This window comes from Oncorhynchus mykiss, chromosome 5 (genome assembly GCF_013265735.2).
Source record: "Oncorhynchus mykiss isolate Arlee chromosome 5, USDA_OmykA_1.1, whole genome shotgun sequence".
Taxonomy (NCBI): Eukaryota; Metazoa; Chordata; class Actinopteri; order Salmoniformes; family Salmonidae; genus Oncorhynchus; species Oncorhynchus mykiss.
In genome coordinates, this window is record NC_048569.1 from 28719648 (window position 1) to 28742483 (window position 22836).

The window sequence follows — 22836 nt, forward strand, 5'->3', positions numbered from 1 at the left end:
TTTACTATAGTTAAAAAGTGTCGTGTTTTTGCAGATTGTATTGTTTTTGCAGACATTACTTTAGTATTTACTACAGTGTTGTTTTGCAGATTATACTGTAGTATTTACTACAGTATTCTACAACATTCTATATAGTAAGTACTACACATGTTAGAGATTTACAGTGTGTAGTATAGTATTCTATAGTATACTACAGAATTTTATAGTAAGTAGCCAACTGTCATATTATATTGTAAAATGTATACTTTCTCACGTGGGGATGCTGAGCGTCAGAGTATAGTAGGCCTAGGTTATTATGATTCTGAACCAATTGCACCCCCTACTGACTAGGCTACACCTATACAACTCACAGTTCTGAACAAAAAATGATAATGGTTTATGGCTAATTATAGGCTACAGTCATCTCCCTGTCATAACCAACACAAAAAAATATATAGTAGTCTAATATTTAACACTTTTGTTTTGTGCATTTACTAAATAACAACTCATAATATGCCTATTGGTTGCAGGCTATTTGACTTCAATTCCATGGGAGTACCGGAATGCATTTAACTATAGGTTAAGTGTTTCAATTGATTTGTTCATTAGAGAACAGCTTCGAATATGTAGGCACCAACCTCCGGGTTGTAGGCCTAGGCTACTTAAAGGTACGTGACAGTAGGCGGAGAATGGCACGGAAGCACCGAGGATGCTCGCACGTCACTGATTACCACAAGCCTTCAGACGAGCCAGAAACGATGAAGCCTGGTTGCAAAGTTACTTGTCTTTTCATTTAAACACGGCGATAATATTCAAGGTAAGGACAAACATATTTTATAAGCGAAAAGACTGTGTTGTCTTGTCAACAATTACTTTTGCCAACTTGTCACCACCTGAAGATGTCGGTCATATTGTTGGTGCCGCCACCTGCCGACGTTTTGGGCGTCAATGGAATACGTTAACTTTTTTTTGTTTCATAAAACAACTTTTCTTGACAGTCGAAGTTCGCACTCAATCACTTCTCTTTGGCAGTTGTTGGTAAAGCCTATTCAAGCAGTCTTAGTAGGATTTTACTTGATCTTTGTAACGCAAACTATTGATGATGACACAAGACGCTGACTTGCTAACTTGCCGCGTTCAAAACAACTGAACTCGGAAATCTCCGAATGCCGACTTCAGTTTGCTCAAGACAACTGAACTCTGAAAAAACGAGCTCCGACTGGTAAAAGTCGAACATGGCCCTCTTTCTAGAGCTCCGACCTGAAGATCACTGACGTAATGATTTCACCTCGTTTTCTTTCAGAGTTCCCAGTTGTCTTGAAAGCACCATTGGCCGTAACAACAGGAGGAAATACATCTGGTTTGTCACTTCCCCATAACCTGACAGAAGGAACTAACTACACGTTGTAGAAGAACATAGGCTACCTACAATTGTTCACCTGTTCATGCATCATTATGACAGTTATGAATATGATTAGCCTGTGATAAAAGTATACACAATTCAGTAACCGGAGTTGTTGACCTGCACATGATATCATGTAATAACAGAACATGATGCCTGTACTATTTTGGCTCTGACTGCATTTCAGCATTCAGGCATAAGATACACAGTAAACCAGATATTTCTATGAACTTCTACTTGATTAGAATAGTCCCCATGGACCGCTCTTAATAGGCTTGCTTTCAGAGATTTCTTTGTTCAAATTTGGCAGGGTTCCTCCCTCTGATTAATCTGCTCTCCTGCCACCTATCCTACAATTCTTCCAGTCCATTGTTTGCTTAGGTGATCTCGTGCCTTATTTGCGTAATTTATTTTGTCCTCGCCCTCTCCACACACCAAATATTAACTTTGGAAAATGTTTATTGCATCCCCTCTCCGTCACTCATAAAGAGACATTGTCCCACGTGGCTGACTTGGTAGAGCATGGTGCTTGCAATGCCAGGGTTGTGGGTTTGATTCCCATGTGGGACCAGTATGAAAATGTATGCACTCAATACTGTAAGTCGCTCTGGATAAGAGCTTCTGCTGAATGTGTGTACCATATTTGTCTACAGCATGGTCAACGAATCTTCAGCTCACATAACAGAGAACCCTAGTACTAGCATTACACATCAACTCCTGAATGGCATTCAATCTAGCCTGACCAAGCACCACTTTTCTTTGCATCATTGTTTTTGATGGGGAGAGCCTTTCACGACTGGTCAACTCTGGACACTCAACTTATTCTAAGTAGAATAGCAATGACTACTCAAAAGTTGCTTGTGTTTACTCACGTTATGTTGTACATAATGTAATCCAGAGACAGGGTTATGAAGAGTAATTTGAGGGCAGAACAGGAAAACTACCACACTATAACTGATGCCCTTACCATAACCCCAACACTCAAATCCTAAATCTGACTATAGGTTCCACTGTAGTCCTGCTTCTGCATTGACATGATTTGGTTCTGGCGCATTATTTTATGCATTTAACAAGTTAACCAGTTTGAACTGAAACCCCATCATAATGAAGTGTTACCATTCACAGTACGTGAGCCCAGTACAGTGACAAACAAGCAGGGAACGTGAGCTATAATAAACCCATACCCACTAGGCAAAGGCATCTATTCAACATCGGTTTAGCGTAATTTCATTGAAATGACATCGCAACAACATTGATTCAACCAGTGTGTGCCCAGTGGGTATGAAACCGTCTGCTTTAGCTCTGATCACAATGATTGAGAATACAATGATTGTATTCTCAATCTCATCAGACCTCTCCAAAGAATAAAACACTGCGAACACAGTTTTGCACTTTGAAGCAGGTCCATTAGATGCATATTTGATGATGGGCCCCAGTCAACTTTATGAACATGGAGATGCTTGCCTGAGGCAGTCACTTATGTCAGCTCCTTGAGAATGTGAGTGGTTCATGGGTTGGTATGAGGCTAGCAGATGAATTGCATTCACATTGAAAACATGATAAAGCAGCACAATAAAATAAAAATTGTCATTTTTCTCAACACAATGTGGGTGTGTAAAATAATTATTTTCCAAGATAGGTGCGTATGGCTCTCAATCTGGGTAGTGCTGTGTTGTGAGGAACTGTGGGGCAGAAAGGGTCTATAACTCTACTCTGCTGACTGGACCCCTCAACACAACCCTTGATCCCAATTAAGGAGGGTTGAAAAACCAGTGGAAGCTAAATCTCCCCCAGGGACATTCCAAGAAGTCTGAAATTCAAAGCTCTTTCAATTAGGCTACCTCTGCCCAAAGAACCAAAACAACAAGTAGCTCCAGAGGTAAAGTTGCTTAGTGAAGTGGACATTGTTATATGGGCCTAATCATGATTTTAAGGTTATAGTTGTCAACATATAGGCAGAGACTTTAAATAATGAATTTCAGAATTCTTGGAATGTTCCTGGGGGAGATTTAGCCTCCACTGGTTTTTCAATCCTCCTTAATTGGGATCAAGGGTTGTGTTGAAGGGTCCAGTCAGCAGAGTAGAGTTATAGACCCTTTCTGCCCCACAGTTCCTCACAGCACAGCACAGCACTACCCAGAGAGGTGTGTATGTCTCTCTCTCATTCTAGACTACAAGATGCCATAGGTATTGGACATTATCAGAAACTATGGAACATACGCAGAAGAGTTTGGAGTATACTGTGTGGCTGGGAATGGAAGATTGTTTGTTATGGAAAAAGCCTTTTTCAGAGCTGAATAATATTCTCACAGTGAAGCCTCAGATGGATTTAGTTCTGGTGTACTTCTTTTGACTATTGATGTTGGCGTTAGGAGATATTTCAGATTTTTGGTCACCTGAATACTCTTGACTTTGTTTATATTTGCTACAGTACAATGTGTTTTCAGCAAGCTGATTGCAGAAACCTTCATTTTGTCAATGGTGTTTAGAAGATAAACTTCATGGCGAGTGGGATAGTAGATACAAACATCTGTATGGTGGTATACAGTGCTCAGAATGTTCTGGACTTGACTATCTCCTCTAGGAAGTGTGTAACTGGGATATGCAGTAATTGCAAAATATTTGCTGTAGATTCAACCCTCATATCACACAATTTTATTGTGTCATGGAATAGGAACTCTCCTGTTTCTTGTTTTTATGCTTAACAAAAGAACCAGAATGATTGCCTAGGGAGTTTTTCCTAGCCACTGTGCAATTGCCTCTTAGGTGGCATTGCTTGCGCTTTTAGAATTTTAGTCTGGATATCTGGAAAGCAATTTGACAACTTCTGAATAAAATAATTCGATTTTTATCATACATTTGATTGATGGTTAATAATGATATACCAGAACCATGATTATAATACATCTATTAGTACATCATGTTAAAGGGTGAAAAGGTGTATACTTGAACTTGCTTCTAAATTAATTGATGTTCTTTCTATCCAAAGGATGGCAACAACAACCACTGAAAGTGGAGGAACCAGTGGGTCAAAAGATTACAAAAAGGTATGGAGTCTTTGGGACCTGATAGTTTATTTATACTGCATAGCACATGTACAAATCCTGTATAAAGACCTTCTGAGAATGAACATGGTCCTATTGGTGAACTGAGCTCCAAGAAGAATAACTGCTATTCCTCTGAAATATTGGTCAATTCTTTGTCCTCACGAGACTAGAGTTGGTGGAGTGTTATAACGGTGCTCAGTCTGTTTGTGCTTGAAATCAAATGTTATTTGTCACGTGCTTTGTAAACAGCGTGTCAACTAACTGTGAAATGCTTACTTCGGGCCCTTCCCAACAGTGCAGAGAAATAATATTAAAGTTAATAACGAGGAATAAATGGACAATGAGTAACTAACTTTGTTATATACACAGGGTACCAGTACCAAGTCGATCTGCAGAGGTAGATATGTATAGTACAAGGGTAGGGATAAAGTGGCTAGGAAACAGGATAGATAATAAGCAGCAGTGTATGTGATGAGTCAGAACAGTTGGTGCAATGGGGGGGTCAATGCAGATAGTCCAGTCCAGGTAGCTATTTAGATAACTATTTAGCAATCGTATGGCTAGATGCTGTCCAGGGTCCTGTTGGATCCAGAGCAGCCAATGACGTGACTAGGTAGATCATCCACTGTGAGGATTTTTTTTTGGAATTTCCATCAGTTCAGGATTAACAACTCCGTGGCCTTGTGGTTAATGTCCACCCTGAGATTGGAAGTTGGGTTATAATGGTTAAGGTTCCAGAGGAAACATCATTTCTGTACATCTGATATGTCGGGACCACCTTCAGCTTTAACTGATTTGGGCTTTTCCATCCTATACCAATGTAGGTAGCCAAACACCTTTTGTAGCGTGAAGCAGCTTGAAGTACAAGTACACCCCCTGGACAGTACGCTAATCTATCGCAGGGCCTTACTTACTCCATCCCCCTAACGCGGAGTGCCAAGCAGATATGCAACAGGTCCCATTTTTACAGTCTTTGGTATGACTCTGCCAGGGATCATACTTCCAATCACATGGTGGACACTAACCACAAAGCCACTGAGTTGGTGATCCTGAACTGATGGAAAGGCAGAAACAATCTTCAGGGCAGTCAGCGTGCCTTGTGTGACTGAATGTAATCATGTTATCCGCCGCTCTAGAACCAACAAAACCCTGAACAGCTAGAGAACCACACAACTTTACCAAGTTTGTATTTTTATCTGTTTTAAAACAGAAACGGAAAAAAGTTCCAAAATAAATCTGCAACGGCAGCCATAAGACTGCTACATAGTCCAGGTAGCTATTTGGTTAACTATCTACATTAACTCTCCCTTCCATTGCACCAACTCTTTTGACTCATCACACACTCTGCTGCTACTGCTTATTATCTATCCTGGTTTATATGTACTGTATCTACCTCAATTACCTCTGCACATTGGACTTTTCACTGGTACCCTGTGAGAACATGTCTGTGTGGTCCCAGCCCACAGCGGCTGCCCTGAAAGGAGCCATCCAGCTGGGCATTGGGTACGCAGTGGGGAACCTGACATCCAAGCCTGACAGAGATGTACTCATGCAGGACTTCTACATGGTGGAGAGTGTCTTCCTACCCAGGTATAGTACACAGCACACAGCACACAGCACACATCACTAGTTAGTGACACTAATACAGCACAAACCCTCCCTGTAAAAGAAGCATATCTAAACCGCATTGGTCAAATTTTCCCATTGACACAGAAGTCCCTTTCACTACAAGTGTTAACTACAACATTTAGCGTGACCCTCTAAGCGTCACTGAAAGACGCACATCTGTTGTGGCATCTGTTAGGCACTGCGTGTCACCCAACTGATGCTTAGTGTACACTTCAATAACTTCCTTGCATCACTCAGTCAATATTCTCTGTTGCAAATATACATATTTTCAGTCCTAAATTAGTGTTTGTATATAGGTGTTGTACTAACACTAATCTGTTTGTGTCGTCAGTGAGGGGAGCAACATGACACCAGCACACCACTTCCCAGACTTCCGTCTCAAAACCTACGCCCCTCTCGCCTTCCGCTACTTCCGAGAGCTCTTTGGCATCAAAGCAGATGACTACCTGGTTAGTGTGGAAAGCCCTTCACAGAAAACACTCCTACATACCATGTTCACTGATAATGCAGCATACAATCGTGTAGTAATTCACCCTGTTGTCCATGATGTATCAATAAGAGCACAATTTAGTTTTGTTTGTTTGATACATCCTTGTTGCATTCCTGTCTATATGAATGTGTGATAATAGCTCATCCTGTATGAATTCCAGTACTCCATCTGTAACGAACCTCTGATTGAGCTGTCCAACCCCGGGGCCAGCAGTTCCTGGTTCTACCTGACCAGCGACGATGAGTTCATCATTAAGACTGTGCAACATAAAGAAGCTGAATTCCTGCAGAAACTCCTTCCTGGTTACTACATGGTGAGCCTCTCCCTTTACACAAACACCATTCCTGGCTCCATAAATGGGGCAATTCTTTATCTTTAGTACTTTCAGAAAATTCCAATTCATAGATTGTAAAGTATAATTTAAAGAGACATTTCGGAACATCTTTTTTAAACCTCCCTCTTTGGGCAATTTGTAGTTCATGCATGCATAATATGAGAATTACTGTCTTACTTCAATTAGCCATGAAATCCCTAGTTTGAAAGCAACTGTTTTCTGGAAGTTGTGTGGTGCTATTTTGAGTACTGCAAGTTTGGCCCACATGGGCCAGCTCCTTAGCAATTCGATTTCCAGCCAATGAGCTTCAGCCCCTCGCCATTTGAGTGACAGCTAGCAAGATGCACATCGAGCAGTCGCACAGTGAAAGGAGGCTGGCTCAGGCCTGCCGAGTGTTATCCAAAGAGGTTGCAGGGCAGGCTCAATGGCTTAGTGACACAGCAAATAGCAAGAGCAGTGACGTACTGCACATAGTGCCTTCAGAAAGTATTCAGACCCCTTTTCCACATGTTGTTAGGTTACAGCCTTATTCTAAAATGAATTAAATAAAAAAACATCTACACCACACAATCTACACAATACCCCATAATGACAAAGCAAAAACAGGTTTTGAATTTTTTGCTAATTTATTAAAATAAACAGATCACATTTACATAAGTATTCAGACCCTTTACTCAGTACTTTGAAACATCTTTGGCAGTGATTACAGCCTTGAGTCTTCTTGGGTATGACGCAACAAGCTTGGCACACCTGTATTTGGGGAGTTTCTCCCTTCTCTGCAGATCCCCTCAAGCTCTGTTTGGTTGGATGGGGAGCGTTGTGCAGCAACTATTTTCAGGTCTCTCCCGAGATGTTCGATCGGGTTCAAGTCCGGGCTCTGGCTGGGCCACTCAAGGACATTGAAACTTGTCCCTAAGCCAATCCTGCATTGTTTTTGCTCTGTACTGTTGGAAGATGAACCATCGCCCCATTCTGAGGTCCTGAGCGCTCTGGAGCAGGTTTTCAACAAGGATCTCTAGTTTGCTCTGTTCATCTTTGCTTCAATCCTGACTAGTCTCCCAGTCTTTGCCACTGAAAGATGCTTTGCATTCAGGCCACAAAGTTCAATCTTGGTTACATCAGACCAGAGAGTCTTGTTTTTATGGTCTGAGATTCCTCAGGTGCCTTTTGGCAAACTCCAAATGGACTGACTCCTCTGCCTTTTATTGAGGAGTGGCTTCCGTCTGGCCACTCTACCATAAAGGCCTGATTGGTGGAGTGCTGCAGAGATGGTTGTCCTTCTGGTTCTCCCATCTCCACAGAGGAACTCTGTCAGAGTGACCATCGGGATCTTGGTCACCTCCCTGACCGAGGCCCTTCTCCACTGATTGCTCAGTTTGGCCGGCAGCCTGCTCTAGGAAGAGTCTTGGTGGTTCCAAACGTCTTCCATTGAGTGATTAAATAGGCTGTGTTCTTGGGGACCTACAATGCTGTATACATTTTTTTGGTACCCTTCCCCAGATCTGTGCCTCAACACAATCCTGTCTCGGAGCTCTAAGGACAATTCCTTCGACCTCATGGCTTGGTTTTTGCTCAGACACTGTCAACTGTGGGACCTTATATAGACAGGTGTGTGCCTTTCCAAATCATGTCCAATCAATTGAATTTATCACAGGTGGACTCCAAGCTGTAGAAACTTCTAAAGGATGATCAATGGAAACAGGATTCACCTGAGCTCAATTTGCAGTCTCATAGTAAAGGGTCTGAATACTTATGTAAATAAGGTATTCATATGCAAAAAATGTCTAAACTGTTTTCGCTTTGTCATTATGGGGTATTGTGTGTAGATTGCTGATGTTATTTTTATTTAATTCATTTTAGAATAAGTCTGTAACAAAATGTGGAAAAAGTAAAGGGGTCTGAATACTTTCTGAAGGCACTGTATATGAGAGACCTGTTTTTGCTCGTTACTTTCAGAACTACTTGCTAAAGATTATGCAAATCTTCCAGAAAGTCTATTTTATTTAAGTGTTAGTAACACACTTGATCATATTCTCAAATATGACCGTTTATCTGTTTTTCCCTCTGTCAGAATCTGAATCAGAACCCGAGGACACTGCTACCTAAGTTCTATGGCCTTTACTGCATCCAGTGTGCCGGGGTCAACATCCGTCTGGTGGTGATGAACAACGTGTTGCCCAGGGCCCTTAAGATGCACTACAAATATGACCTGAAAGGCTCCACCTACAAACGACACGCCTCGCGCAAGGAGCGTGCCAAGTCCTCGCCCACTTTCAAGGACCTGGACTTCCAGGAGATGCTCGAGGGCCTGCACTTTGATGGCGACACGTACAGTGCCTTGATGAAGACTCTGCAGAGGGATTGCAGGGTGAGGCCACTCACAGTAGATTCCCTTACATATTGGTATTGCATATTCAAAACAAGAAGGCTAGTCAAATTGGTGTGACAGGAAAATAGTAGTTCCTTCAGTAGCATTTGGTTGGCTATATCGCTGATGTCACTGAACTTTGAACCCTCATTGTCGATTAATATTATGAAAGGATGACGGGCCTCTCCTCCACCTTAAGCTCTTCTGAATGATCTCATTAGTACTGTATGTTTGATTACTGGGAAAGCACAGTAGACCCCTCAACAGGGATTACTTTCAAGAACAGCCCAGAGCAGAACACCTGACTCATTACAAGGCTTAGGGACTGGACTGCGGCAGAATAACAGTCACCCAACCCAATGTGGTATGTAGGCAGCAACACAGTATAAGCCTACAGTAAATGTGCACTGAAAAGGCCTTTGTTTAGAGGAGTTACAGCTTCACATCAGTGTTTGGTCAGAAGACTGGAGGTTTGAGTATGTTTGGTTTGATAATCCAGCTCTTCCTTTTACAGCTTTCAGCATGGGTGGTTTTCAAAGGTCACGTGGAGATGCCAATTAAGAGGATTGTTTATTAAGTGGGAACAAAATGTGGTCATGTTTGTGCTTTGTTCACATGTAGGACCAGGAGTCCTTGACCAGAAGCATGTTGCGGCCCTTTTATGTTCCTGACATATTAATGTGTGTGGTTATGTCTCGGTCAGGTCCTGGAGAGCTTTAAGATCATGGACTACAGTCTCCTGCTAGGGGTGCATGTTCTGGACAAGAGTCTGGAAAGGGGGGCCAGGGGGGACAGTAAGCGCCTCAACAGCCAGAGGGTCCTCTACTCCACCGCCCTGGAGTCCATCCAAGGGGAAGGCGATGGCAAGGTTGCAGAGCCAGTGGCAGACGATGACACGTGAGCGAAGATTCCCCTTAAGGCCCTTAAACCAATGACATATCACTGAATACACAATGAGTCATTGTAAACGTTAGTACATTGCATTATTCACAACATGATTCAGTCATACACTGCATAACAAATGTGTTTTTGATATTATCAGAATGGGTGGAATTCCAGCAAAACACAAAGATGAGAAGTTGTTGATCTTCTTGGGGATCATTGATATCCTACAGTCCTACAGGTAAGAGCTTTTCGTGGAACCACTGTTGGCACTGCCATCAAGAAAAACACATCTATGTCACGTAACATCTGAGCTTCTTTTCAAGGTTAATTAAGAAAATGGAGCACTCCTGGAAGGCCCTTGTACACGATGGGGTAGGTTAGTATGCATGTGTGATTGTGTTCATATTCCATTTGTCATAGTGGCCTGACACCTGTTTGTGTTTCAGGACACCGTGTCAGTTCACAGGCCCGGTTTCTATGCAGACAGATTTCTTAATTTCATGGGTGGCACTGTATTCAAAAAGATCCATCGTAAGTGACTGACTCACACACGCACTCAACTGGTTGCCTAATGTCCTTTATCATATTTTCTCATTCATTTGCTTAGTCATTTCACTAATGCTCCCTTTCCCTCAGCTCTAAGAGGAGCATCCTCTAAGAGGAAGAGGAGCTCCATCCATGCGATGAGGTCAGCCTCCCAAGAGGTGCTGTCCCCCCAAAAGGAGGAGAAGGATGAGAGGAAGGCCCAAAGCATGGAGTGCCTGGACAGACCATGTAGTCACCCTTTATAAACTACACAATCTATTGGGCCTGTACACAAACACACTTCTCACATCATGCAATCTCTGCTTTATCTGTTCTTTATTTCTCTGTTTTGTTCAACAGTAAGTTCCTCCAAGCACCCTGACCTAGTCACTCTCCCTAAAAGTATAAAGCAGGCTGTTTCCTTCTCCTCCTCCGCTCTTCAGACTATCAAGAAAGACCTTGAGGAGCACCTGGAGAATAGGTACAATGTCAACTGTTCATATAATGTTTACACTTCAACACCCTGATTGTACACTGCCCCACTTTATATACACCTCATCCCTTCCTTAACCACCTTAGCACCCATACACAGTACCTTTCAAGGCTCATCCCTTGCTGGAATCAACTGTTTTTTCTGTAAGACCGTGATGGAGTTATTGTTTCTCTTCCCACTGTCTTCCCAGTGCCTCTTGTATGACTGTGGCCCTGGATGACACTGTCCCCTTTCCCCCTACCCAGGGCAGCCCAGACTCTGTACATGATGTCTACTTGGTGGGTGTACAAGATACAATATGTATTTAGTTAGTCAGAAATTGCTTAATAGAATATGTATTTTTCCATTCTCTATAACCACCGCTTGTTTTCTCTATCATAAATATTCCATGCCCTTTGAAGTCACTCATAGGGCCCAGTCGGTATTAGATACTACGTCATGACCTTGTTTACCTACGCGGTTACCTAGGTTATCGCATTGGCTCACAGCAAAAACACAATTTTCTTGTCTGTTTTAGTCAATTACAAAACTACATTTAAGAAAAATACAACATGTCTAAAGATTATTTTTCAACATTTTGCCTGCTCCCTAGCGTTCTCACTACTTAGAGAAAATGTAATATTGTAAGGCTTCCCTCATGCCCCTTTTCATGACGATGCTATCAGCCACTTGAGTGAGTGCTAGCTTACTACCGACCGGAACATTAAGCTAGCCAAGACCAACAACAAACAAACAGACTATACAACTTTGCGGCATGCTTTGTCAAGTTCTTACCCAAAATCTCATCTGACGCAAGCTAAATTGCATTTCGCTACACTCGCATTAACATCTGCTAACCATGTGTATGTGACAAATAAAATTTGATTTGATTAGCTATCTGAAAATACATGATCAATTGATGTTTACTGATCATGAAAAGCATGCAGTGACTTGCTGTATAACTCTGATAGAGGTAAATCTGCTCAATTGGAATAACAAATGTGTAGTTCAATAGGTAGCTAAAACCAAAAATTAAACGGCACATGGTTGTCAATGGTTTTAGCGAAGCTGGGGGTCTCCTATAACCTATTCCTGAAAATATATATATATATTTTTTTTTTGTGTCACTGACATCAGCATCACTTTTGTTCTTCTCTGCCCAATCCTGTGTGAAATCACTACCAAACAAATAATCAATGAAGTCATCCAACAATGCTCCTCTGTTACATCACTGATACTCAACCTCTGCATTCTAGTGAAGACTGGTGGCAGAAGATGACAAGTCCCATCCAACAGCACCACAAAATAGACGATGACCTCTAAGCATCAACTGCACAACAAATGCTATCATGACAGCACTCCTCTACAAACTGTATTGCCTTTTAATGTTGTGACCTGCACTATGAAGCTGCTTTCTCCTGCTACAGTACACTTTGCTGCTACTGTAACATCAGAGACAGCCCTAAGGTTTTGAGATGGAGACTAAGGCTGTTACAAAGGCAGCCCAATTCTAATATTTTTTTCACTAATTGGTCTTTTGACCAATCAGGTCAGCTCTGAACAATATCTGATGTGATTGCTCGAAAAACGAATTAGTAGAAAAAATATCAGAGTTGGTCTTTTTGTGTAAACGCAGCCCTTGAGGAGCATGTCAAATCACTTCTATTCATTGCTTCTCTAACAGAGATCTGTATTTGTATGCACATCCATGTGATTATTTTCTATTGACATCACTAATAATATAGTTCAATTCTCTGAGGCTGGATCCCTGGAAGATACATTTCATCAGGTTTTTATTTGAAGCATACTAAAAAAAAGTATATACATGCACAGAGACACTTTTTTTTTTGCAGAAATGAAGATAAATAATCTAAAGTAGGACCAGAAAATATTGCATTGGGCAAATGCTTCATTTACATGACATACCTCTGAGTCCTCAAATCAACCCATCAAGTCACTTCACAATCAGTGCAGCAGACCTTGGACACCAGGGGACACAAAGTAGAGGACATACAGGAGTTGCCAATCAATGTTCAATGACTTGGTCAAGATTTTAAAACAATGCCATGGTGAAGGAATACCATCCAAGGCGTATGTCATGTAGCTAACGCTTTGTGAATATACCATATCAATTGTCTTCCTTTCATGATCACACAGTTCATTATATATTTCATGTAGCTGTTGTCCTATTAATGATCAGTCATGATTATACATTTTCTTTGTAAAATTATGTATTTAAGATAATTAAATGTACAGTTGGCCTAGTGTATGTTATATTTATAGAAAATACTAATTGGCTCAGTTTATACAGGAAGCTTAATTTTGTTTCTGATGCTAAATTATTGACAAAATACCTAATCTGATTGATGAAAAGACCAGTTATTGGGCAAGAATCTGAATTGGACAGCCTGTCTGGATGATGCCAAAATAAAATCAGATTTTATGCAATAACGTGTTTTCATCTCTAAATTCTTCAGCCCTAAAAGGGCAGCGTAATCATTTCCATAAATGATCCGTAGGTGGCATAATGTGAATAGAATTACTAATCTTTCATTCATCTTCCAGGATTGTTATGAGTAGATGCAAATGCTATCAAAATTCCATATAGAAGAGGCTTTTTCAGTAAAAACTGAACGTAGAAAGTAACTTGAGTTTTTAAAAGGAGAACTGCTTTTGCAGTAAATCGATCAACTGTTTACAGCCTCAATCTGATTACTTATTTGAAATAATCATAAATCTTTGATTGGAAAACTGTTGGTGGAAGTCAATTGAGTGTTGTGCAATATCACCCATAGGGTAGTATTTTCCAAATGGTGAGTGAGATGGTGGTCAAGACCCCTGGTGATTCACACCCAAGTCCTCCTGGGTCACGGCTTAAGACTGGGCTGTTGTGGCTTAAAACATTGTTTTGATTATCTGGAGATGTATAGGCAAATTCAAAAGGTTTTAGGTGGATCACAGTTTGGAGCCCACTAAACCTACACATCAGGTAATCTCGCTATTACTCTCCTATGGATATTGTCGGACATAGTGCTGTCAATGTACCCTGTTTAAATACAATCAAGCCATGCATGCAGTGGTGTCATGCCCAAAGGGGGGCACAAGGGTACATGCCCCCTCAGATTTTCAATGTTAAATTAATTACTAAACTACAGTATATTTAAGGCCATGTTTTATCATAATTATTGATAGAAATTTGTGCAGTATTTTGTGGTTGGGTAGTAAATAGGATGCTATGATATATGCCTGTATTATGATCCCATGGACTGTTGCAATTTGGATGCTGTATCCTAAATATGTTAGTGCAGTAGTAGCGGTGTGTGAGTAAAGTCAATGGGGAAGCCAAGCCAAGAAAAAAGCCAAATTACGTAAGTTTACAAGTCGGAAGTTTACATACACTTAGGTTGGAGTCATTAACTCGCTTTTCAACCTTGTTAACAATGTTTTTGGCAAGTCGGTTAGGACATCTAGTTGTGCATGACACAAGTAATTTTTCCAACAATTGTTTACAGACATTATTTCACTTACAATTCACTGTATCACAATTCCAGTGGGTCAGAAGTTTACATACACTAAGTTGACTGCCTTTTCTGGAATTTTCCAAGCTCTTTTAGTTATGGTTTTAGAAGTTTCCGATAGGCTGATTGACATCATTTGAGTCAATTGGAGGTGTACCTGTGGATGTATTTCAAGGCCTACCTTCAAACTCAGTGCCTCTTTGCTTGACATCATGAGAAAATCAAAAGAAATCAGCCAAGACCTCAGAAAAAAAATGGTCTACCTCCACAAGTCTGGTTCATCCTTGGGAGCAATTTCTAAATGCCTAAAAGTACCACGTTCATCTGTACAAACAGTAGTACTCAAGTATAAACACCATGGGACCACGCAGCCATCATACCACTCAAGAAGGAGACGTGTTCTGTCTCCTAGAGGTGAAGAAGCCACTGCTTCTTCCTTGCTGAAAATTATGTGGATATATTGAAGCAACATCTCAAGACATCAGTCAGGAAGTTAAAGCTTGGTTGTAAATGGGTCTTCCAAATGGACAATGACCCCAAGCATACTTCCAAAGTTGTGGCAAAATGGCTTAAGGACAACAAAGTCAAGGTATTGGAGTGGCCATCACAAAGCGCTGACCTCAATCCTATAGAAATTTGTGGGCAGAACTGAAAAAGCGTGTGTGAGCAAGGAGGCCTACAAACCTGACTCAGTTACACCACCAGCTCTGTCAAGCGGAATGGGCCAAAATTCACCCAACTTATTGTGGGAAGCTTGTGGAAGGCTACCCAAAACATTTGACCCAAGTTAAACAATTTAAAGGCAATGCTCCCAAATACTAATTGAGTGTATGTAAACTTCTGACCCACTGGGAATGTGATGAAAGAAATAAAATCAGAAATAAATCACTCTACTATTTTTCTGACATTTCACATTCCCAAGGTCGAGACAATAAGATGGTGTCAGAATAAATTTAACCACACCTTTGTTTAATCACAAAACTGCAGAGCAACATTGTCCGGTGGAGTCTACAAAGCATATTGCAATTAAGAAACAGTTACATGACCTAAGGCATGGTCAATCAAGTTAATATTTACAACATTTTGGACTACAAAACAACTATTGATTTAGAACACCGTAGAGTTAACGCAAGAAACCAATAAAAATAAGCTGCCTCCACTATTCCAGCACCATTTAAACATCAAATCACCTATGCTTACTCTAATACAGGGACAAAATATTCCAAAAACTATTTAGTCCAACGTATGCTAAATATCGTGTGGCTGTCCATGGTACTGATTTATGTGCGTGTAAGTAGAAAACACATGTAGAAAAAGTAGAAAAAACACTCCCCCTACTCGTCGAGAAACACCAATGCCATCCTGCTCTCTGTCATGTTGCCGAAACGGTCTATGACTCTGTCATACAGTACAAGCTTTTAGTTTTTGTTGTCCTAGGCTACCTGGCTAAAATGCTTGCTCGCTAGCCTAACTTCCTTTCATGGGCAACGATTAGCCAGCTAGTTAACATTAGCCTACTACATCTATCTACATTTTGAACTTCCATCCTTTCTGGTCAGAGGCTATGAATATGGTTGGATCAGAATCACTGTTATAATCTTTGGCCAGTATGGAGAATTAAGTAAAAGTCCAAATCCCCATTTCCACCCATGGCTAATTTAGGAAAGGGCTCATTTTAGCTAGCTAGCCACCGGGGGACAACAACACAACAAGATGCAACAATTCAACTATCTTTTTCTGTCAATGAAGAGTGGCTTGATGTGAAGCCAAATCAAAACTTTTTTGACACTTTTCACAGTTGATCACTCAGTTTAGCTCAACACTGATTGGCTATTATTGTATAATTATTTATTATCAAGGGAGGCCAAATGCTCACTGGCTTCCCTTACATTCAATGCTACGGACGGCAATAATATAATTATATTTTTGTCCAGACAGCATCAAATAGATGGGCTACACATATTGAAGACAGTGGGGTGCTGTTTTAGGGGTGCTGTTTTGTTCGCTTGGATGCTTTCTCTGGTGAGATACATTCAGCCTCTTGCTAAAAGAGGCAAAATTGTATATTTTTTTCCTGGTAAATTGTTTGGGGAAGCCTGGCTTCTCTTAGCATCCTTGAATACACACCATTGTAGTACAGTATATTGAGATGTGTGATTTACAAAAGTCAGAATGACACCCTTAACAAAATGACAATTTAACAGGTAAAGAGGTATGCTTAGATAACATATGCAGAAAATATACACTTTTTTTGTATATAGAATTACAGTAGGCACAATGTTTATGGCTCTAGATTGCAGGAAAAAGCTGTTTCATCCTTACATACTTTGTGTCCCCTCTAAAATAATGGGTGCATTACAACCCCGAGTGCATGATTTTTATATGCAAAAAAACAAAAGCTGACATCTTGGGAACATAGCGTGCTGTATGCATTGTTTCAACTTTCCTGTGCATTACTTGATTCTCAACAACCCAAGTCAATGACTCGAGTAACAAAATAATAGTACAAGTCCTAACACATCCAGCTCAGGATGTGATTCAATTGAAGCCCTTATAACAATTGTCATGCTCATTTAGCACACTGAACTGGGTGCTATTTAAGCCATACATAGGTCTTCTGTCTGATAGACATTGGATATGCCACAGGGTCCTCCTCTTACATGACAAGTCAAACCAACTAGGCAGGTATTCAAATTGTAGCCTATTGATAAAAGGTAGGGGTTGGAGTGTGCTCATGGTTAAGTATAATTGGTTGTAGAGGATGTTTCCTTTCATGTTCCACTTCCCAGGTATGATTCATACAGTTTAAGTGTGGATTACTTTGAATTCAAAGGAGTGAGTAGTAGAGATGAGCGAATAGGCTTTCCCCCACCTCACAAATATGTATGAGCTGACATTCAGTTTCTGTACAATTCACTGGAGAGTGGACATCAAACGGAAAGTGGGCCATAAGTAAACATTTGTGGTGTGACTCATGACCTTAGTCGAAACTAGGGTGAAATCTTTACTCCAAACACAAAAACAAGCGTTTATATTGGTCATGTTCAGCAAACAGGGCGGGACCTACCTGAATCTGTCAAATAGAAACGTTAGTTTTCGTTTGGTGTAAGGATTACACCCCTGAACTCACCCACCTACGCTCATGTGGAAGTTTACGGCAGCGTGTGCGACTCACCTTCAGTTTCAACGCCACGCCCATACCTGCAGAAACCAGGAAATATACAGCTTTGATGGAAGACGAACTGCTTATTTTGTTACTTCAAAACTCACATTCTGTTGGTGGACTATCATATTCGGTATTTAATTGTGCATTTCCATAATAAACTATAAAATATCCAGAACTTCCAGTAGGTAAGTCAAACTTCGAAACTGACATGTCCTTTTGTAACCTAGCCTACTGTCTGCTTGCTTCTTTTGCCTTATTTGGGCATTGACCATTCTTTGCAGTAGCCTCTGTTGCTCTTATTTAGTAGACCTCTCATGCGCTTAATTCATAAGAAAAACAAAGTTTCTGAAAATAGAGTACAGTTATAACTGACCAGGCTTGGGCGGCTTCAAAGTTTGTCCTTTGTAGCCCACAGCGAAGTGCTATTCTGTTACAATAACGTTACGATTTGTCCTACATTCTGAGGTCTCAATGTTGTTGACCCTTCCCGCTCTAATAGTTGATGTATTTATCCACTCTGGCTTTTCTGTTTGGGCAACCAAAACCTATTTAATCTTTAAATAATGTATAACTTATGACCTTTTGGGGTTCACAACAAAGCTGTGAAACATTTTTGTTGTTGTTGACATAGTCAAATAACTCAAGCATAGATTGATAACTTTAAAAAAAAAATAACTACAGGACATGAGTAACTTTGGTAAAAAATATTGCCACTGCTATAGGTGGCGCTGTTTATAGGCAGACTTGCTTAAACCCTCAACTTGAAACTTTTGTATTTCAGTGTCTTTCCTCATGCGGAACAAATTTGCCAAATAATTTCCCCATAAGGTCTGTCAGGAAAGATTTTCCTCCATCTTGGAAAACGTTTGAAAACCTTATCATTAACCATTAGCCTAAATAACAACAAATTAGGTATTGATAAATCAAAAATCTGATTTCAGACATTACCATGATGAACCATGTTAAGTGTAGCATTGATATCTTAAAAAAACAAGGAAACTATCAACAATTCACTTTTTTGCCAATGTAAAACCTAATGCTTAATAAAAAATAAAAAAAGTATTCATATTTTTTGTTGGAGTAAAATTCACTCCAAATGTGTCAGATTCACTCCAGATGTGGTTTTTGGGCTCATCACAATAGTCCCTAAAGATTTTCCAAAAAATAAAGTTGATGCATTCAAAGATGGCAATGCTGTGCAGCGATGCTCCCCATCCATCCTGGCAAACATTTCTAAAAAACTGTTTTTGCTTTGTCCATTCTGAGTTATGTGTAGATTTATGAAGGGAGACATGTCAAAGGAAAAATTATGACCCCCCCTTAGAATCCCGAACTATCCCTAGCATTGTTGCTAATTAGGCCATGTTGGCCTATGTGAAAGCATTTTAGACCATGGTCTAAGCAAAAGTCATAAGCACAAGTATAGGCCCATGATTTCATTCTGGTACCATCATTCTGTTACCGGGTGTTGATTCACTTCACTTACTGTAGTTCAATAACCAAAATAGATTTTTTTCTAACTCAGTATCATTATAGCTGATGCCCCATTCTTTCTGCAGACATCTTTTAATTTTAATTCGGGGGTAATGTATTGTGTCATTTAGGAGTCACTTTTATTGTAAATAAGAAAATATGTTTCTAAAGCCTTCTATATTGATGTGGATACTACCATGATTACGGTAATATCTTGAATGAATCATGAATAATAATGAGTGGCAAAGTTCCAAGACATGCTAACCTTACCTTTATTGGTAATGGTTAGAGGTTAGCATGTCTTTGGGTTATGATCTTTGACCCTTTGACTTTCTCATTCATCATTATTGATGAGTTAAGGATTATCCAAATCATGTTAGCATCCACATTAATGTAAACATTTTTAGAAACCTTCTGTTCTTATTTACAATAAGTGACTCCAAAATTACACAATACATTATTTACCTTAAATATCTATTGGGCAGAAAATAATCAGAAACGCAACCAAAACAAACTGCAAATGCATTCAAGTTTGTAGTCAAAAGCTTGATGTAGTCATTACGTGCTAGGAGTATGGGACCAAACCAACTTTTAACTATTTTATTTCTAAGAATCATTGCGGGTGTCAGTAATGTTGACTACATTTTTTTTTTTTATCCGCAAAAAGGATGTCTTTATTGAACACACTGTGTAAACCTAAACAGTGCAGGTTGGGAAAAGTATGTGATCCCTTGGATTTAATAACAGGTTGACCCTCCTTTGGCAGCAATACACTCAACCAAATGTTTTCTGTAGTTGCGGATCAGACCTGCACAACAGTCAGGAGGAATTTTGGACCATTCCTCTTTATAAAACTGTTTTAGTTCCACAATATTCTTGGGATATCTGGTGTGAACTGTCTCTTGAGGTCATGCCACAGCATCTCAAATCGGGATGAGGTCAGGACTCTGACTGGGCCACTCCAGAAGGCGCATTTTCAGCTGTTGAAGCCATTTTATTGTTTATTTACTTCTGTGTTTTGGGTCGTTATCCTGTTGCATCACATAACTTCTGGTGCGCTTCAATAGGAGGACAAATAGCCTTACATTCTCCTGAAAAATGTCTTGATAAACTTGGGAATTCATTTTTCCGTTGAGGATAGCAAGCTCTCTAGACCGTGAGGCAGCAAAGAAGCCCCAAACCATGATGCTCCCTCCACCATAGTTTACAGTTGGGTTGAGGTTTTGATGTTGTGCTGTGCCTTTTTTTTCTCCACACATAGTGTTGTTTTGTGTTCCTTCCAAACAACACAACTTTAGTTTCATCTGTCCACAGAATATTTTGTCAGTAGTGCTGTGGAACATGCAGGTGTTCTTTTGCAAACTTAAAAAATGCAGCAACGCGCTTTTTTTGGACAGCAGGGGCTTCTTCCATGGTGTCCCCTCATGAACACCATTCTTGTTTAGTGTTTTACGTGCTGTAGACTCATCAACAGAGATGTTAGCATGTTCCAGAGATTTCTGTATGTCTTTAGCTGACACTAGGATTCTTCTTAACCTCATTGAGCATTATGCGCTGCGCTCTTGCAGTCATCTTTGCAGGACGGCCACTACTTGGGAGCAACAGTGCTGAACTTTCTCCATTTATAGAAAATTTGTCTTACCATGGACAGACTTTTTTTTAGAGATACTTTTGTAACCCTTTCCAACTTTATGCAAGGCAACAATTCTTCTTGTTTGAGGCATGGTTCACATTAGCAATGGTTCTTGTGAATAGTAAAGTCAAATTGAGTGTTTTTTTATTGGGCAGGGCAGCTCTAACCAACATCTCCAATCTCGTCTCAATGATTGTACTCCAGATTAGCTGACTCCTGAATCCAATTAGCTTTTGGAGAAGTAATTCGCTTAGGGGTGCACATACTTTTTCCAACCTACACTGTGAATGTTTTTATGATGTACTCAATATAGACAAACTGTGTTTGTCTATTGTTGTGACTTAGATGAAGACCAGATCAAATTTGGTCAAATTCATGCAGAAATCCAGGTAATTCCAAAGGATTCATATACTTTTTCTTTGCACTGTGTGTATATGTAGGTACACAGTACCAGTCAAAAGTTTGGATACACCTACTTGATAGAATGCAAAGGGTGGCTACTTTGAAGAATGTCAAATCTAAAATATATTTTGATTTCTTTAACTTTTTTTGGGGTTACTACATGATATCATGTGTTATTTCATAGTTTTGATATCTTCACTATTCTTTTATAATATGTAAAATAAAAACCCTTGAATGAGTAGGTGTCAACTTTTGACTGGTAATGTATAGAAGACAGAAGTTTTAAGGGGGGAAATGTCCACCAAAGCTGTTTCCAGAGAATTGAATGTTCATTTATCTAACATAATTCTTTGAGAATTTGGCAGAGCGTCCAAGACAACATGTAACCACTCCAGCCCAGGACCTCCATCTGGCTTCTTCACCTGCGGGATCATCTGAGACCAGCCACCTGGACAGCTGATGAAACTGTGGGTTTGCACAACCGAAGAATTTCTGCACAAACTGTCAAAAACTGTCCTGGGAAGCTCATCTGCGTGCTCGTCGTCCTCACCAGTCTCTTGACCTACTTCAGTAGACATGCTCCCCTTCGATGGCCACTGGCACACTGGAGAAGTGTGCTCTTCACAGATGAAACCGGGAAGATGGCAGACAGTGTGTATGGTGTCGTCTGGGTGTGCAGTTTGATGTCAACGTTGTGAAGAAGAGTGCCCCATGGTGGAGGTGTGGTTATGGTATGGGCAGGCATAAGCTATGGACAAAGAAAACAATTGCATTTTATCAATGGCAATTTGAATGCACAGAGATACCGTGACGAGATCCTGAGGCCCATTGTTGTGCCATTAATCTGCCGCCATCACCTCATGTTTCAGCATGATAATGCACGGCCCCATGTCACAAGGCTCTGTACACAATTCCTGGAAGCAGAAAATGACCCAGTTCTTCCATGGCCTGCATACTCACCAGACATGTCACCCATTGAGCATGTTTGGAATGCTCTGGAACAATGTGTATGCCAGCGTGCTTCTGCCAATATCCAGCAACTTTGCACAGACATTGAAGAGGAGTGAGACAACATTCCACAGCCCGATCAACTCTATGCGAAGGAGCTGCATCGCGCTGCATTAGGCAAATGGTGGTCACACCAAATACTGACTGGTTTTCTGATCCATGCCCCTACACTTTTTAAGGTACAGCATCTCTGACCAACAGGTGCATATATGTATTCCCAGTCATGTGAAATCCATAGATTAGGGCTTGATTAATTTATTTCAGTTGACTGATTTCCTTCTATAAACCATACCTCAGTAAAATCTTTGACATTGTTGCATGCTGCGTCTTATATTTTTGTTCAGTATTTTCATACTGAAGTTGGAATAATATTGTGAAATGTATGATATTTTTTTTTTAATGGAAGACATTTTTTAAAGGACAGCCTGAAGATTCAGACTGTTTTGGTGGGATTTAATTTTGGCCTGCCTACTAAATTTGTTAATAGACCAATAAGAAAGATACA

The 22836-nt window shown here is 40.4% G+C and overlaps 2 protein-coding genes across 4 annotated transcripts in view; both read left to right on the forward strand.

The window, feature by feature from the left end:
• The first annotated feature begins 629 nt into the window (after positions 1 to 629).
• Positions 630 to 13395, forward strand: pip5k1ba (phosphatidylinositol-4-phosphate 5-kinase, type I, beta a). 2 transcript variants are annotated; one of them, XM_021602345.2, is made up of 14 exons: positions 630 to 796; positions 4371 to 4428; positions 5888 to 6018; positions 6389 to 6506; positions 6708 to 6860; positions 8953 to 9249; positions 9953 to 10146; positions 10292 to 10372; positions 10458 to 10506; positions 10581 to 10665; positions 10771 to 10908; positions 11020 to 11140; positions 11343 to 11430; positions 12388 to 13395. In XM_021602345.2, the coding sequence occupies exons 2-14, from the start codon at positions 4372 to 4374 to the stop codon at positions 12388 to 12390; spliced, it is 1515 nt and encodes a 504-aa protein (XP_021458020.1). In that variant the 5' UTR covers positions 630 to 796; position 4371; the 3' UTR covers positions 12391 to 13395. The 2 variants fall into 2 exon arrangements, with proteins under 2 accessions (XP_021458020.1, XP_021458019.1); XM_021602344.2 differs by having other exon boundaries at positions 12393 to 13395.
• Positions 13396 to 17813: 4418 nt separating this feature from the next.
• LOC110523554 (tight junction protein ZO-2) overlaps positions 17814 to 22836 on the forward strand; it is a 43271-nt gene continuing 38248 nt past the window's right edge. For both annotated transcript variants that reach the window (XM_021602350.2, XM_036977208.1), the window contains exon 1: positions 17814 to 18000. The gene's annotated coding sequence lies outside the window, so the exon portion shown is untranslated. The remainder of the gene's footprint in view (positions 18001 to 22836) is intronic.

Excerpts from the sequence above, each read along its gene's own strand:
- pip5k1ba (XM_021602344.2), top strand. The coding sequence starts at position 4,372 with ATGGCAACAACAACCACTGAAAGTGGAGGAACCAGTGGGTCAAAAGAT. Across the intron at positions 10,147-10,291 it reads CCAGTGGCAGACGATGACAC|AATGGGTGGAATTCCAGCAA; the intron begins GTGAGCGAAGAT and ends TGATATTATCAG. Across the intron at positions 10,666-10,770 it reads TGTATTCAAAAAGATCCATC|CTCTAAGAGGAGCATCCTCT; the intron begins GTAAGTGACTGA and ends CCTTTCCCTCAG.